Consider the following 15,956-nt stretch of genomic DNA (forward strand, 5'->3'; position numbering starts at 1 on the left):
GCCTTGGCCAGGATTCTTTCCATTGATGCCTGGTGGGCCTTGACCCACAGATCCCTGACTCCAGGCGGGATCCCCATCCTGGAGCACTCACCGGCCCTGCCTGACCATGTGCTCCCACCCATGCACCTCCCTCCGCAGCAGCCAGCAGGAGCCTGGACCCCCCCTTGCAGCCTGATTCCAATGGGACAGGCACCCACATGGCCAGGCCAAACCCCAGGTCACACCACTGTGGCCCCTTCAGCTAGGGATCCCACTGGGAGGGCAGCTAATGTGTTACAGGGCTTGGGTATTGGGGAGCCCGCAAGCCAGATGAGCAAGGGGCAGAGGTGTTCATGGTGGGGAGCTTAGGAAGGGGTCCCCAAGGACATTGGGAAGGGAGGAAGCAGGAGGGTGGAAGGGGCATCCATATCTCCGCCTTCCCCAGCCATCAGCCCTCCTCCCCCAGCCTTGACGGGAACTAGAGGCCAAAGTCTGCCCCAAGGCCAAAAAATTGATTGTTTTGCAAGAAGAGGGCAGGAGTGGGACTGCGGAGGGATTGGCAGGGGAGGGCACAGCCCCTCATCCTCTAGCCTGGGCTGGGGGCCGTGTCTGGAAGGCTGAACTGAAGCCCGGACTGTGCCCCCACCCTGGGACGGGGGAGGCAGCGAAGGGCCTGGGCTCAGGCTGCCTGCCAGGGCTGATAAGGGGCCTCTTGGGGCTCCCACAAACGGTTTATCACTGGGGGTGGGGGACAGACTGCAGGGCTCAGGAGGGGGCACGAGCATGGAGCGGCTTTGGGGTCTACTCCAGAGAGCGGTAAGATAGAGTGGGGTTGGGAGACCCTTAGGCCTTCTCTCCAGGTCCTCAGTCCCCTCCCAAACCCCAAGGCGGGCCCCTCCCCTTCCCTACCTCCTACTCTCCCCCCCAGCCTGCTTCTTGGGGCCCTCTCCCCTGCCTTGTGCCCATGGCACCCCGAAGTCACTGACCCTGTTATCGCCAGATTCCTCCCCATCCTCCAGGCCTCTTTCCCCGATTTCATGTCCACCACGCCCCTACAGCAAAGGTTGTCCCCAGGACCCTCTCAGACCATCTACAAGCGTGTGGAGGGCACCCAGCAGGGGCCCCTGGAGGAGGAAGAGGAAGACAGGGAGGAGGGGACCGAGCCACCGGCCCACTTCTTCCCCATGGAGCTGAGGGGCCCCGAGCCCCTGGGCTCTCGACCAGCTCGGCAAAACCCCAGACTCTGGGCAGCAGCAGGACGAAGAGCCACCCCCTACCTGGTCCTGACAGCCCTACTGATCTTCACTGGGGGTGAGAGTCATCCCCACCCCCAGTGGAGGGGCTGGGCTGGGGGAGATATCTGGGGTCCAGAGAGGGGCACAAGGAGACTCTCCATCTTGCCACCCACCAGCCTTCCTCCTGGGCTACGTGGTCTTCCGGGGGTCCTGCCAGGCATGTGGGGATGACGTGATGGTGGTCAGCGAGGACATGAACCATGAGCTGGGCCCGGACTCCCACCAGGGCACATTGTACTGGAGCGACCTCCAGGCCATGTTTCTGCGGCACCTGGGGGAGGGGCGTCTGGAAGATACCATCAGGTGAGGATCAGCCAGTCCCATTCCAGGCCCTCAAAAAACATCATCTGCTCAGACTCAGCCTCCCTTCCTCTTCACCCGGGACCCTGAGTCCTTCCACCTGCCGCCCTGGCCTCCCTGTTCAGCGGTCCTGGGAAGGATAGAAGGCGTTTGGAGCTGAGGGGAGGGAGGGCAGCAGATGACACATTTGGAAGCTGAGGGAGCTGCCTGAATGTGCACAGAGGGCTCCAGCATCCACATATGAAGTGGGACAGATCCAGAAAAGTCTTGAATGCCACGTTGAGGAGCTTGGATTTTGACCTGTGGCAGTGGGGAGCTCTAGGGGTCTCTGAGAAGGGGGAACTTAGGGAATCAGAAAAAGAAGCAAATGTATGTGTGGGCAAAGACCATCCCCCAATCTGTGGGGTCTGCCAGCCCAGCGTGAGCAGGCTAGCGTTTCTTTTGTCCTGCTGAGGTCACCTTTTCCTACTGGGATGGAGCTGCTCGGGTAGGTCCAGAGAAGAGGTCAGGAATCATTTCTTCAGTGGGTTTTCCTGGGTTTCCTAAGTAGAAAATTATATAATCTATATTTAGTGAGAGACGCATAGTTTCTTTTCCAATGCATATATCTTTTATATCTTTTTCATTTATTATTGCATTGGAGAGGACATGAATTTAGGTAATGAGATAGTAAATATCCTTGCCTAGTTCCTAACTTTCATAGGAATGTTTTTCTAATACTTTGTCATAGTTGCTTTTTTTTTTTTTGGAACCCGGGCCCTCGGCAGTGACCGCCAGGGAATTCCCCCAGTTAGGTTTTTAAAAGTAAATTAAGGAAGTTTTCTTCTATTCCTAACTTACTGAGACTTTTTCTTTTTTTTTAATGATCAGGAAAGGAGGAACAAGAATCAATTTTTTTTCAAATATTTTTCCAGAATGTATTGATATGATCACATGATTTTTCTTCTTTAAAGTTTATGTAGTCATTTGTATTAATAGATTTCCTTGTCTTCATGAGATCAACATAAACTTGATCAAAGTGTATTATTATTTGTTGATACACTGCTGGATCCACTTTGCTTGAATCAACAACGTGCATGTTTTTTTGTTTTCGTTTGGTTTTTAAATTAATTAATTTATTTTTGGCTGCATTGGGTCTTCATTGCTGCGCGTGGGCTTTCTCTAGTTGCAGCGAGCGGAGGCTACTCTTCGTTGTGGTGTGCGGGCTTCTCATTGCAGTGGCTTCTCTTGTTATGGAGCACGGGCTCTAGGCACATGGGCTTCGGCAGTTGTGGCGTGTGGGCTCAGTAGCTGTGGCACATGGGCTCAGTTGCTCTGCGGCATGTGGAATCCTCCTGGACCAGGGCTTGAACCCATGTCCCCTGCATTGGCAGGTGGATTCCCAATCACCGCGCCACCAGAGAAGTCCCTACATGCATGGTGGCTTTTGTTGTTTTTATTCTGTTGAGCAACACTTAGTAGTCTGGGTACAGCCTGAGCAAGTGGATGGTTTGACAGATCTACGGAGGTGGGGGGTGGCACTGTGGATGCCATCAAAGGGCAGGGAGGCAAGACGGGAGCAGTGAGAGGGAGCGGGCAATGAGGTGATGTATGACTCTAGGTTGGTTGGGGAAGGAAGGGAAACCAGGGAGGAGCTGATAGACATGGAGAAATTGGACAGTGTGGAGTGCTCCATGGAGTTGCAGAACAGGTATAGTGAGCCTAAGGGAGTGAGTTCCAACCTGAAAAGCTCCAGTCAGGGAGTGAGATTCTGGAACTTTTAAGATTTATATGATAAACTGTGTCCTATTTATCTTGCAGTCTCCAGCACCTACCACCATGCCTAGTGCTTAGTAGGTGTTCAGTAAATTGGATCAGTATTCCAGAGATGGAGTTCTGGGGACAAGATCCAGGATGTGGCCAGGGAAGTGGCTGGCCAGATGCCAAAGTCTTCACTGAAAGTGGCTAAGTGACCAATTGGCTAAAAGATAACAGCAGCGAGGAAGGACAGAGGGTGGGACTGCTGGATGGCAGGGACTTTGACGGAAGAGAGTTTCATGGTCAGAAACGTGAACAGTGGAGCCAGAAGCACACCTCCTCTCTGGGCCTGGGTGATATGAGAGCCTGAGCTGCTTTTTTCACATGTCCCGAAGGAGACCTGGCCTCCCAAGGGACAGCCAGGTTTCTGCCAAGGCAAAAGGTAGAAGGGGTATTCGGTGATGATGCTGAGAAGGGAAGTTTGTTTGCCATGGAAAGAGCACAGGTGGAGCTGCTTGAGAGAGAGGCCATGCAGGGGCCGTGCTGGCACAGGCAAGATGGAAGATCAGGGAGCGTTCCAGTGACAGCAGGCTGGCTAGTTAGGTGGTGACTATGGAAGAAGACAGGGTGAGGTCTCCAACCAGACAAGTGACCCCAGATTCCACCGGCAACCTTGGTGTAAGGTGTCTCCATTAGGCCCAGCTGGAGGATGAGAGAGATGCAGGGCCCCTCACCTCTGCCCAGATAGCCCTTTGGAAGAAAAGTGTTTTCATGCCTGGGGCAAAGCACAGGCTAGTGTGTGTATGTGTGGAGGGGACAGTAGGTAGACTGGTGAGTTTGGCCTGACCTGTGAAGAGCCTAAGGGGTGGTGGACAGGACCCCTGGCTATCAGAAGCTGAGGTTTAAGCAGAAGGAGGCCCTGGAGACCCTCCAGTGCAACCCTGGTAGTGATGGCAGGAGAGCCTTAAGAGCCCCTCACTGCCCGGGGCTGGGGCCACCCCACACCTCTGGCATCCTTCCCCTGCTCCCGCCCTCTCCTCCAGGTCCCCAGAAGTCCCTGCCCCTCTCTCCTCCTGCGCCCCAATCCCCCCTCTCCCTGCGCAGGCAAACCAGCCTTCGGGAAAGGGTAGCCGGCTCGGCCGGGATGGCAGCCCTGGTTCAGGACCTCCGCGCGGTGCTCTTGAGCCAGAAGCTGGACCACGTGTGGATGGACACGCACTACGTGGGGCTGCAGTTCCCGGACCCGTGAGTGCATGGGGTTGGGGGGGGGCGAGGAGGGGTGGGCGGCCTGTGGGTGGGTCGCTCACCACCCCCGCTCCTCAGGGCTCACCCCAACGCCCTGCACTGGGTGGATGCCGCCGGGAAGCATGGGGAGCAGCTGCCACTGGAGGACCCGGACGTTTACTGCCCCTACAGCGCCACGGGCAACGCCACGGTGAGCGCGTCCTGCCCGGTCCCCAGGATGGGGCAGCGTGCTCTTTCCCTGGCGGTGGAGCAGGGGCGCGCCTCACTGCCCTCCCCATCCTCCCTCCCCAGGGAGAGCTGGTGTACGCCCACTACGGGCGGCCGGAGGACCTGCAGGACCTGCGGGCCCGGGGCGTGGAGCCGAAGGGGCGCCTCCTGCTGGTGCGCTTGGGGGTGATCAACTTTGCCCAGAAGGTGAGGGTCCCTGGATGCGGGTTGGGGCGGAGCGGGGAGGGTGCCGGCTGGGGAGTCCGGGGATCGGATGGCGGCAAACAGGAAGCGTCTAGGAGGCGGTCACAGAGAGAAAAGGAAGAACCAAATGGGTCGTAAGAAACCGTTGGCAGGGAACAAAATCAGGAGGTTGGGGTGGGGAACAGAAACAGGAGGGGATGTGGGGTACAGTGAGGTTTGGGGGCTGCCGAGGCACTGCGGGAGGGCGGAAGGCGAGGTCCAGGGGGTGCCCACAGCCTCTCTGTGGATCCACAGCTGCAGCTCAGAGGCCGTGCCATTCCACTTTTACTTGCTCCTTCAGCCTTTATAAATCCATTTTCTCTGGGAGAAGGGGTCCTTTAGCCACCTCCCTTCCCCAGGTGGCCAGTGCCCAGGACTTTGGGGCCCAAGGAGTGCTCATATACCCGGACCCGGCAGACTTCTCCCAGGGCCCACACAAGCTTAGCCTGTCCAGCCACCGGGCTGTGTATGGACATGTGAGTCTCGGGGAGCCAGTAGTGCCTTCCTGTGGTCCCAGGGCTGCACAGCCTGCCTAGGATGAGGCTGGCGCCCTATTCTGGGGAGCCCGGCTCAGTTTCAGTGTGGGCAACCCTCTCCCCACAGGTGCACCTGGGAACGGGAGATCCCTACACACCTGGCTTCCCTTCCTTCAATCAAACCCAGTTCCCTCCGGTCCAGTCCTCGGGCCTCCCCAGCATCCCAGCCCAGCCCATCAGCGCGGACACCGCCTCCCTCCTACTGAGGTGGGGGCCATGTGGGGACCAGGAGGGGAGGAGGCAGGGAGAGGTAGGCTGCAGCTAGCCCATAAGGTGCCTTTGGGTGAACCAGAACAAGGTGGCTCTTCTGGGTGGGCGCGGCCTCTTGCCATTTGGTGAGTGGAGCTCCAGCTGGGTATCACACCCACCTCTACTGGGCACTCTTGAGCAGGACACAACCTGCACAACTGTCCAAGGCAGCCCTGGCTACACTGGCCCCTCAGGCAGAGTACAGATGCAGAGAGCTGGAGCCAGAGGTTGTGAGGGATAGAAAGAGTGAAGTGGGGGCTTTGGGCTCTTCTATAGCCTGGGACTCTCTGCCACTTCTAACCCTTTCTGCTCTACCCCTCCCCAGGAAGCTTGAAGGCCCTGTGGCCCCCCAGGAATGGCAGGGGCACCTCCCAGTCTCCCCTTATCGCCTGGGCCCTGGGCCAGGCCTGCACCTAGGGGTCAACAACCACAGGGCCTCCACCCCCATCAGCAACATCTTTGGCTGCATCGAGGGCCGCTCAGAGCCAGGTGTGCTTGCTTATCCAGCATCACCCACACCCTGCAGCAGGGGAGCTGGGGTTAGCAGGGAGGGAGGCTGGCAAGTTGGGGATGGGCTGGAACTGAGGGGGGTGGCAGTGAGGAGACCTCACGGTTGAAGCTGTCCCGAGACAGAATGGGCAGTTCTGCACAGTAGTGAGTTCCCTAGCACCAGAGGTGAGCAAGCATAAGTTGGGTGATGTTACAGCATGAAAGGGAGATCAGACTAGATAAATGAGCCTTTCAAGCATAACTTGTTGTGGATAACAGTGGGGAATCAAAGTGGGTTCTTGAGCCAAAGAGTGTGGTACCTAGAAGCACTGAAGGAAGAGGCACAGGGAGGCCTGTGATGAGGCTCAGATGAGCATGCTGGTGGTGGGAGTGGGAGTGGGAAGGGTTAGAGAGAGATTTTAAATCTGTCAGGACTTGGTGAACAGAGGGGCACCCCGATCAGGCAGGTAATGGAGCCCAGAATGACCCCAGGCAATGTGATGAAGGAGCAGCCCACCCAGGAAGGGCCAAGGAGAGGAGAGGAACTCTCTTTAGGGGCAGCAGGGATTGCAGGGCTGGGGCTGCAGAGATGTGAGGGTCCTGCAGAAATGGACCCTCCTAGGGTCAAGGGAGAAGCCTCTGGGTTCTGCCCATGTAAGAGGTGGGCCCCAACATCCCCTCCCCCAGATCACTATGTTGTTATTGGGGCCCAGAGGGATGCATGGGGCCCAGGAGCAGCCAGGTCCGCCGTGGGGACCGCCATACTGCTGGAGCTGGTGCGGACCTTTTCCTCCATGGTGAGCAATGGTAAGGTCAGGGTCTGGGCCTGGGCCGGGCAGCTGGGGCTGTGGTCTGAGCTAGGACAGGGCAGAGAGGCAGTTACAAGCACAGGCTGGAGGGTGGCCACTGAGACCTGGGCTCCAAACCTGGCTCCTCCGTGTTCTGGCTGTGTGGCCCTGGGCAAGTCACTTCACCTCCATTTCCTCATTTTTTTTTTTTTTTTGCGGTACGCGGGCCTCTCACTGTTGTGGCCTCTCCCGTTGCGGAGCACAGGCTCTGGACGCGCAGGCTCAGCGGCCATGGCTCACGGGCCCAGCCGCTCCGCGGCATGTGGGATCTTCCCAGACCGGGGCACGAACCCGTGTCCCCCGCAGGCAGGCGGACTCTCAACCACTGCGCCACCAGGGAAGCCCCATTTCCTCATTTAGACATGAAAGTACTAATAGTCCATGTCTGAGTGAAGATTAAGCAGGAGATTCCCTATGTAAGCAATCCCCATCACTGATACAGCTGAGTCAGGGCAGACCCAGGTGAGATGGGCTGGGATGGTGGCTTGATGGGAGGGAAGGAGAGATCCCAGGGGACCAGGACAGAGGAAGACAAAGAGGTGGGTCTTTGCCTGGCCCCCAGCCCAGCCCATCCTCCCTCCTTCCCCCCGCCCCCAGGCTTCCGGCCCCGCAGAAGTCTTCTCTTCATCAGCTGGGATGGTGGTGACTTTGGGAGTGTGGGCTCCATGGAGTGGCTGGAGGTAACCTGGGGTCCTGGGCAGGTAGTCAGGCAGTGGGGAGAGGCAGGGGGATTTTATACTCCACACCCCTCACCCACAGGGCTACCTCAGCGTGCTGCACCTCAAAGCCGTAGTCTATGTGAGCCTGGACAACGCAGTGCTGGGTGAGCAGGGGCAGTGCCACCACCTGGGCCCCCTCTGGTGCACCCTGCCCTCCGGGCCAAGCCTTGAGCCCGGCATCCCTCTCCACAGGGGATGACAAGTTCCACGCCAAGACCAGCCCCCTTCTGATCAGCCTCATCGAGAACATCCTAAAGCAGGTAAGAGCCTGGCCAGGAGTGGGAGCTGAAGGGAAGCTGGTGGCCGCCAGAGCCTGACTGGTGCCCCCCACCCTGCCCCCAGGTGGACTCTCCTAACCGCAGTGGGCAGACCCTCTTCGAGCAGGTGGTGTTCAACAATCACAGCTGGGAAGCTGAGGTGTAAGTTGGGCAGGGAGGGGAGGGAAGAGAGCTGGGGGGGGATATGTGGGGGGACCCTGAACCCACACAGCGCTCCAACCTGCCCGTCGCCAGGATCCGGCCGCTGCCCATGGACAGCAGTGCCTATTCCTTCACGGCCTTTGCGGGGGTCCCTGCCGTTGAGTTCTCCTTCATGGAGGTGAGACTTCCGGGCCCTGCCCCAGAACAGCAGCCCCTGGGCCTGTTCGCACTGTGCCCGCGCGCCAGCCTCCGCCCTGTCCCGGCAGGATGGCCCGATGTACCCGTTCCTGCACACGAAGGACGACACCTATGAGAACCTGCACAGGGTACTGCGGGGCCGCCTGCCTGCCGTGGCTCAGGCTGTGGCCCAGCTCGCCGGGCAGCTCCTCATCCGGCTCAGCCACGATCACCTGCTGCCCCTCGACTTCGGCCGCTATGGGGATGTGGTCCTCAGGCACATCGGCAGCCTCAACGAGTTCTCTGGGGACCTCAAGGTCCAAGACGCCAACCCTGCTCCCGGCTTCTGGCGGTGGGGGGTGCTATATCCCATTAAAGTTGTGCCCGGGCCAGGGGATCTGGCCCCTGTCTCCTTGGTCTAGGGCCCCTCTGGCAACCTGGCCCCTTTACTCCTGCCCCAGTCACTAAGCCCCTAGGACCCAGCTAGCACCCGCCCAACCGCACAGGTCTTCTCTCTCCCTTCATTCTGCCCCCAGCATTCTGTCCCCCTATACCTCCCCACTCCTGCCAGGCCCGGGGTCCCAGCTCCGTCCCCCAGCACCTGGGCCCCTGCCGCCGGCCCCAGCCCGCGCCTTCGCCCTCAGGCCCGCGGGCTGACCCTCCAGTGGGTGTACTCGGCGCGGGGGGACTACATCCGGGCGGCCGAGAAGCTGCGGAAGGAGATCTACAGCTCGGAGGAGAGCGACGAGAGACTGACGCGCATGTACAACGTGCGCATTATGCGGGTGAGGCCCCGCCCAGCCCGGCCGCCGCCGGCCGCGCCGCCCCGCCCTCTTCCGGCGGCGTGGGGCCCCTCCTTTCGGCCCTGCGCCAGTGCGCTGTCCTACCCTCGTTCCGCTTTCATTTGTACCTGTCCTCGGGGCGTTCCCAGTCCTGGACTCACAGTGCTTTGCTCCCAGACCCGCCAAGCTGGAGCGACCACAGAGGCGGGCCCGCAAAGTGATGAGACAGGGAGGGTCAGCCCCTTAGCCACAGTCGCCCGGCCACCGAATGGCAGAACTGGGACAACCGCGCCCCCTCCGGTTCCCCACCGCCTCCTCTCCCTTCTGGAGAGAAGAAGCATGTCCACGGTGGTCCATGGTCTAAGAGGCACAGGATTATGGCTTGGGAGATGCAAATGGTGTAAACAATTCAGAGCGTAGAGAGCTCTCTTACTTCTGGTGAGATGGATGAAACCCAGAAAGGCTGCCTGGAGGAGGTGTCATGTGAAAGTTATACAAGATTATTATTCCCTCCTGCTTAGCTTTGAATACTTTGCAGCCTGCACCCCAGCTCCAGTTCCAACCCATCCTCTTCCTTCCATTTCCTTACCCCAAGAACTCAACCCTGCAGCCCTTTGATCTCTGGAAATGGGTGGGTAGGGACTGTAGGCGAGGGGAAAAGTCTATAGGGCAAAATGATAAGCAGGGCCATCCTCAGTGAGTGTGGGGTGAACCGGTACCCCGTGGTGTACACATGCGCGGTTTGGGGATGATATGTCTGGCCCTTGCAAGGTCTTGTTCTTTCTCCCCCCTCCTTTTTCCTGTTGTGTCCCTGCCTGCTTCCCTTGGCATCACTCATACCGTCTTTCTGTTCACAAGCCCACCCATCTTGCTCTTTGGTCCTGGCTCCTTTCTCCTGGAACGGGCGATTCATTCTCATTCACAGATCTTGCTTTAACCCCCGCTGTGCCAGACTCTAGAGACAAAAAAAGACACCCCCCTCACCCTATCCCTAAAGTTGCAATGTGCCCCCCAAGGGATAAAGGGCACCTGTGTGTAAGGGACAGGATTCAGACTCAGGGCTGGAGAGTAAAAGATGCAGGGCTTCAGAACCTCAAACAGGGCTGGGCCAGACCCAGGGAACTTTGTGGTTCTAACCCAGGGGTTGGTAAACTAGCCAGCAGGCCAAATTTGGCTTGCCACCTGTTTTTGTAAATGAAGTTTTATTTTAACACAGCCATGCTCGTTGATTTTTCTATTGTGTGCGGCTGCCTGTGTGCTACAGCAGCAAAGTTGAGTAGTTGCAACAGAAACAGTGTGGCCTGCAAAGCCTAAAATAGTTACGATCTGGCTTTTTCCAAAAACTTTGCTGACCCCTGCTTTAGACTATAATGTGGGTCTTGAGGAACAGACAGAACTTGGGTTGGTACAAAAAGAGCATGTTTCAGGATGGAGACACCAAGAATAAGGGCATGGCAGTGCACTAGGCCTGGCTTTCCTTGGGAGTAGTGTGTAGACCAGCAGAGCCAGAACAGAAGCCCTGTGGAGGAGCGGAGGGGAGTGGGTTAGGGATCAACTATGGGGAGACTTGAACGCCAGTATAAGAAGTTTGGGTTCTGGGACTTCCCTGGTGGTCCAGTGGTTAAGACTCCTCGCTTCCACTGCAGGGGGTACGGGTTCGATCCCTGGTCAGGGAACTAAGATCCCCACATGCGACATGGCAAGGCGAAAAGAAAAAAGATGTTTGGGTTTTGAGGGTCTGGGCATCAAGGAAATTTGGAAGGTTTTTGAGCAGGCCACTGATGTGGGCAAAGTGAAATTTTAGGAAATACTTGGCCAGAGTGTAAATGGCTTGAAAAGGGAACGAAGTTAGTGATAGCTGAGCTCTGGGTGGGTGAGGGGATTGAACTGGTGTGCGACATTTGGAAGGAAAAATGGACGGACTGGGTGTTGAGGGAAGAGGAGGAGAATAATAATAGCAGCTGCCATTTATTGAGGGCTATCACGTGCTAAGGCTTTACTTCACTTTCTCCCTTAGGACTCCTCCAAATCCTGTGAGTTTGCTATTGTTGTACACAGTAACTGAGGCTCAGAGAGGCTAAGTGACTTATTCAAAATCACACAGTAAGTGGTGAAGCTGAAATTAAGGACCAGGCAGTCTGATCCCAAAGAGAAACTGGAAACCAAAGTCTGACCCTGTGTCCACCCAACTCTTATTCACCTTTGAGGTTGAGAGCCTGGCACCTGGGGTACGCCATGGTGCTCATGAGGGAAGGTGGGTGCGAAGGTCAGGTTTTGGAAGAAGTTGGTGTCTACATGTGTGTGAGGCTGTGGCTGGGTACCCCCTACCCCAGTGGGGAGGTCCAGCAGACTGGGGGATAGGATTCCAGGCGATGATTTGTGGAGTAGACTTGGCAATTGTCCCCATGAGGTCCCAGTTGAAGCCAGGGGCGTGGATGAGCTCTCTGAGTGAAAGGTGGAGGACTTAAGAAGACATGAGTCTGTGAGACCACCCCTAGAGATTCTGATTCTGCTGGGGTGGCACCCACGATATGGTAATTTTAAAATCTTCCTCAAGTGATTCTAATGTGCAGCCAGGGTTGAAAACCATTGGATTGTAGGTAATGAGAAGAGGAGAAAGTAGAGGTCGAACCCTGGGCCTGCCCACAGGTGGGAACAGAAGGAACCGGAGAGGCTGGCAGAGAGGTGGGAGAACTGGGCTGGGAGCGCGGCCATCTCAGGAAAAAACAACAGCATCTGAGTCAAGAGGGTGAGGACCCAGAGTCAGGCACTTCATTAGGGCTGGCCTGTCCCCTTGTCGTTTGACTCTGGGTTGTGGACATTCACGCAGGTGGGCAGGAATGACTGGGGTATGGGGAGGTGAGGAACAGCAGGACGATAGACGGTTCTTTGAGGCTTTGGGCAGGGAAGTGAATGGGTGAGGAAGAAAGATGCAGGCTTGGAAGCTCAAGGGGTAGAAAGAAAGGGATCCAACCCAAAACACAGTGGGAGGACGTATCCTACCTGACTACTGATGACGTTACAGAATGACCATTCCTGATTGGGTGGCCGAAGGGAGGTGGGACTTAAAGAGGCTGCTCAACAGTATTTGTTAAGCGCGCATGAGGTCTCAAGGTTGGTCTGGAACTGGTGTTCGGGCTCCAACCACATCCCCTTCTCGGCGCAGGTGGAGTTCTACTTCCTGTCCCAGTACGTGTCGGCGGCCGACTCACCGTTCCGCCACATCTTCCTGGGTCGCGGAGACCACACGCTGGGTGCCCTGGTGGACCACGTGCGGCTGCTGCGCTCGAGTGGCCCTGGGGCCCTTGGGGAGGAGGCCCAGGTGGCGCGGGGCCTGGGCTTCCAGGAGAGCCGCTTCCGGCGCCAGCTGGCCCTGCTCACCTGGACGCTGCAGGGGGCAGCCAACGCGCTGAGCGGGGACGTCTGGAACATCGATAACAACTTCTGAGGCCCGTGGGCTGGTGGGGTCGGGGCACATGCCCCTGACCCCTGCCGAGACCGCCTGCTCTCCCTTCGAGTGATTTCTGGGTGACCGAGATGCCTGTGCACCACCTCCCATTGCTGACTCATTTTTAGCCCTTACCGTACCTCCAAGGGCCCCAGCAAGGACGCCAGCGCAGACCCCCACACACCCCAGGCCCTGCAACGTAGGAGTAGGTGAGCAGTGCCTTCCATAATGGGATGGTCATACTGTCAGCTAATCAGGGAGCAGCATCTGCTGTCTCAATCACAGCCCCTTCCTCTTCAGGAGCAGGGTCCCCCCTCTACAGCTAGAGACCACTCTGGAAGGTTTCCTAGGCCCTGGGACCTGGCCAGCCTTCTTGGTGGGAAAGATCCGCTGTGACCATAACTTTATGGCCAACCTATGTCCTGCAGTGGGAGGGGCTGGGGTTTGAACCTCAATAAACCACCTGTGGCATCTTTTGTTTACAGGCACTTTTATGCGTCTTCCTCACCCTCACCTCACCCAGTCATCCCTCCCTTGAGAGCTAGGGAAGGGTTGGACAGAAGGGGCCAGAGAGGATGGAAGTGGGAATGCTGTCTCCATGGGTTAAAGAGCTATTCCCATTACCTGAGGAACTAAGGAGACTGCCTGAGGAAGTAAGGAGGGTCCTTCTCCAAAGACCACCACGGGTGGAGGGCTGGCTCTGTACCTTCTCCTGGGACCAGGGACGGCTACATAATTTGCAAGGCCTGGTACAAAATGAAAATGTGGGGCCTTCTGTTCAAAAAACAAGATTTCCCTGGTGGTCCAGTGCTTAAGACTTCACACTCCCAGTGCAGGGGGTGTGGGTTCAATCCCTGGTCATGGAACTAAGATCCCGCATGTTATAAGGCACAGCCAAAAAAAAAAAAAATTGTTTTTAAAAAGCAAGAACAAAGCTTTTTTCTTTCTTCCACAGTCTCTCAACCTGTCATGGTGGTTTTTAAGTTGTTATTTAATGTCCAGATCCCTGAGACAAGGAAATACTCTGGGGCAGATCCCCATAGGCACGCAGGGTTCTGCCCTATGACTTGCTATAGATAGCACATGTGCCTAACCCTGACCCAGACCCAGACCTGGACCCTCTGTGTGCCTGCACCCAGGTCCCTACTGGGGAAGGAGGGTGGCAACTGTGGTTGGGTGAGGGCAGGGAGCCAACAGGTGAGAACCCATCCAGGAGAGGCAGGACCCCCAGCACATGCTCCACTGTCTCATCGGGCTACACTTCCAAAACACAAATTCAGAGGTGAAATCATTAAGAATTTCAAGATAGAGACCGCAGGGCACTAACCCCTAAGCACAGGGCCCCATTTGGAGCACAGACCCCTGTGAGACTGCACTGATTACACAGCCATTATATTAGCCCAGCCTGGGACCTCTCTCGCCTCTTGGGTCCCCTTTGGCCAATTGTTGTCCACTGAGGTGGAAGCTGCAGGAGAGCAGGGAATTACAGGTGCTGCTGCCACCACTTTACCTTTAATCATGGTCTCAGGAGGCTATGGCCCTCGTTCTTCCCGGCAGCTGTGTAAATCCTAGGGTCCGCCTCTCAGGCTCCTGGTCCTCTCTTGCTCCCAGTATGGCGTGAGAGGTCCTAGCCTGCTCCTCAGATGCTGGGAAGTGAAGGCTTCTTAGTTTATGGCTTGGGATGCTCCTGGGTTCCAAGATGAAACTGCGTCCTCCTTACCTCCCTGAGTCGGACTTGGTGGGTTCTCAGGAGCCTGGACTAGGGGTCAGAAGCCTCCTCGACACCTTACTTCCCTGACATACTGTCCAGAACAAATTTCCCAAAGTTGTTTCTCAGCCCTTCTCCACCTTGTCCATTTGTTCCCTGTAGTAGACAGAATAAAGTTCTGGACAAAGATGTCCACATCCTAATACCCAGAATCTGTGAATGAACGTTACCTTACACGACAAAAAGGGCTTTGCAGAGGTGATTAAGTCAGGGATCTTGAAATGGGGAGTGTTTGGGGCTGAATTGTTTCCCCCCAAGTTCCTATGTTGAAACCCTAACCTCTAGTACCTCAGAATGTGTTTGTGTTTGGAGATAGGGCCTCTAAAAAGGTGATTAAAGGACTTCCCTGGTGGCTCAGCGGCTGCCAATGCAGGGGACACGGGTTCAAGCCCTGGTCCAGGAAGATCCCACGTGCTGCGGAGCAACTAAGCCTGTGCGCCACAACTACTTAGCCTGTGCTCTAGAGCCTGCAAGCCACAACTACTGAGCCCACGCACCACAACTACTGAAGCCCTTGTGCTCTAGGGCCTGCGTGCCACAACTACTGAGCCCGCATGCTGCAACTACTGAAGCCTGCACGCCTAGAGCCTGTGCCTCGCAGCAAGAGAAGCCACCGCAATGAGAAGCCCGCGCTCCGCAACGAAGAGTAGCCCCCGCTTGCCGCAACTAGAGAAAGCCCACGCACAGCAACAAAGACCCAACGCAGCCAAAATTTAAAAAAAGAAGTAATTAAGTTAAAATGAGGCCATCAGAATGGGCCTAATCCAATCTGACTGACCTCCTTATAAGAAGAGGAAATTGGATGCACAGAGAGACACCAAGGATGTGCGTGCACAGGAGAAAGACCATGTGAGGACACAGCGAGAAGGGTGCCACCTGCAAGTCAAGGAGAGTGGTTTCAGGAAAAACCAAACCTGTCGGCGGCTTGTCTTGGACACTAACCTCCAGAACTGTGATGAAATTAATTTCTGTTTTGTTTTTTTTTTTTTTTTTTTTTTTACCGTACGTGGGCCTCTCGCTGTTGTGGCCTCTCCCGTTGCGGAGCACAGACTCCGGACGCACAGGCTTAGCGGCCATGGCTCACGGGCCCAGCCGCTCCGCGGCATGTGGGATCCTCCCGGTCCGGGGCACGAACCCGTGTCCCCTGCATCGGCATGCGGACTCTCAACCACTGCGCCACCAGGGAAGCCCTAATTTCTGTTTTTTAAGCCACCAAGTCTGTGGCAGCCTTAGCAAAGTGACACAGGGTGATTATGCTGGGGGTGGGGGTGGGGGACGTAATCACCAGGGTCCTTATTTTTATTATTTATTTATTTATTTTGGGCTGCGTTGGGTCTTCGTTGCTGTGCACAGGCTTTCTCTAGTTGCAGCGAGCGGGGGCTACTCTTCGTTGCGGTGCGCGGGCTCCTCATTGCGGTGGCTTCTCTTTGTTGTGGAGCACGGGCTCTAGGTGCATGGGCTTCAGTAGTTGTGGCGCGTGGGCTCAGTTGTTGTGGCGCACGGGCTTACTTGCTC

The 15,956-nt window shown here is 56.6% G+C and overlaps 1 protein-coding gene across 1 annotated transcript; it reads left to right on the forward strand.

Moving 5' to 3' along the window:
• Positions 1-737: 737 nt before the first annotated feature.
• On the forward strand, positions 738-13,116 carry TFR2 (transferrin receptor 2). Its single transcript, XM_032605678.1, has 18 exons — positions 738-795; positions 1,038-1,290; positions 1,391-1,577; positions 4,416-4,556; positions 4,635-4,746; positions 4,848-4,970; positions 5,366-5,482; positions 5,610-5,749; positions 6,117-6,280; positions 6,968-7,087; positions 7,726-7,808; positions 7,888-7,951; positions 8,040-8,107; positions 8,190-8,266; positions 8,360-8,444; positions 8,533-8,760; positions 9,088-9,228; positions 12,392-13,116. The coding sequence occupies exons 1-18, from the start codon at positions 763-765 to the stop codon at positions 12,671-12,673; spliced, it is 2,418 nt and encodes an 805-aa protein (XP_032461569.1). The 5' UTR covers positions 738-762; the 3' UTR covers positions 12,674-13,116.
• Positions 13,117-15,956: the final 2,840 nt, after the last annotated feature.

Source organism: Phocoena sinus, chromosome 15 (assembly GCF_008692025.1).
Source record: "Phocoena sinus isolate mPhoSin1 chromosome 15, mPhoSin1.pri, whole genome shotgun sequence".
NCBI classification, from domain to species: Eukaryota; Metazoa; Chordata; class Mammalia; order Artiodactyla; family Phocoenidae; genus Phocoena; species Phocoena sinus.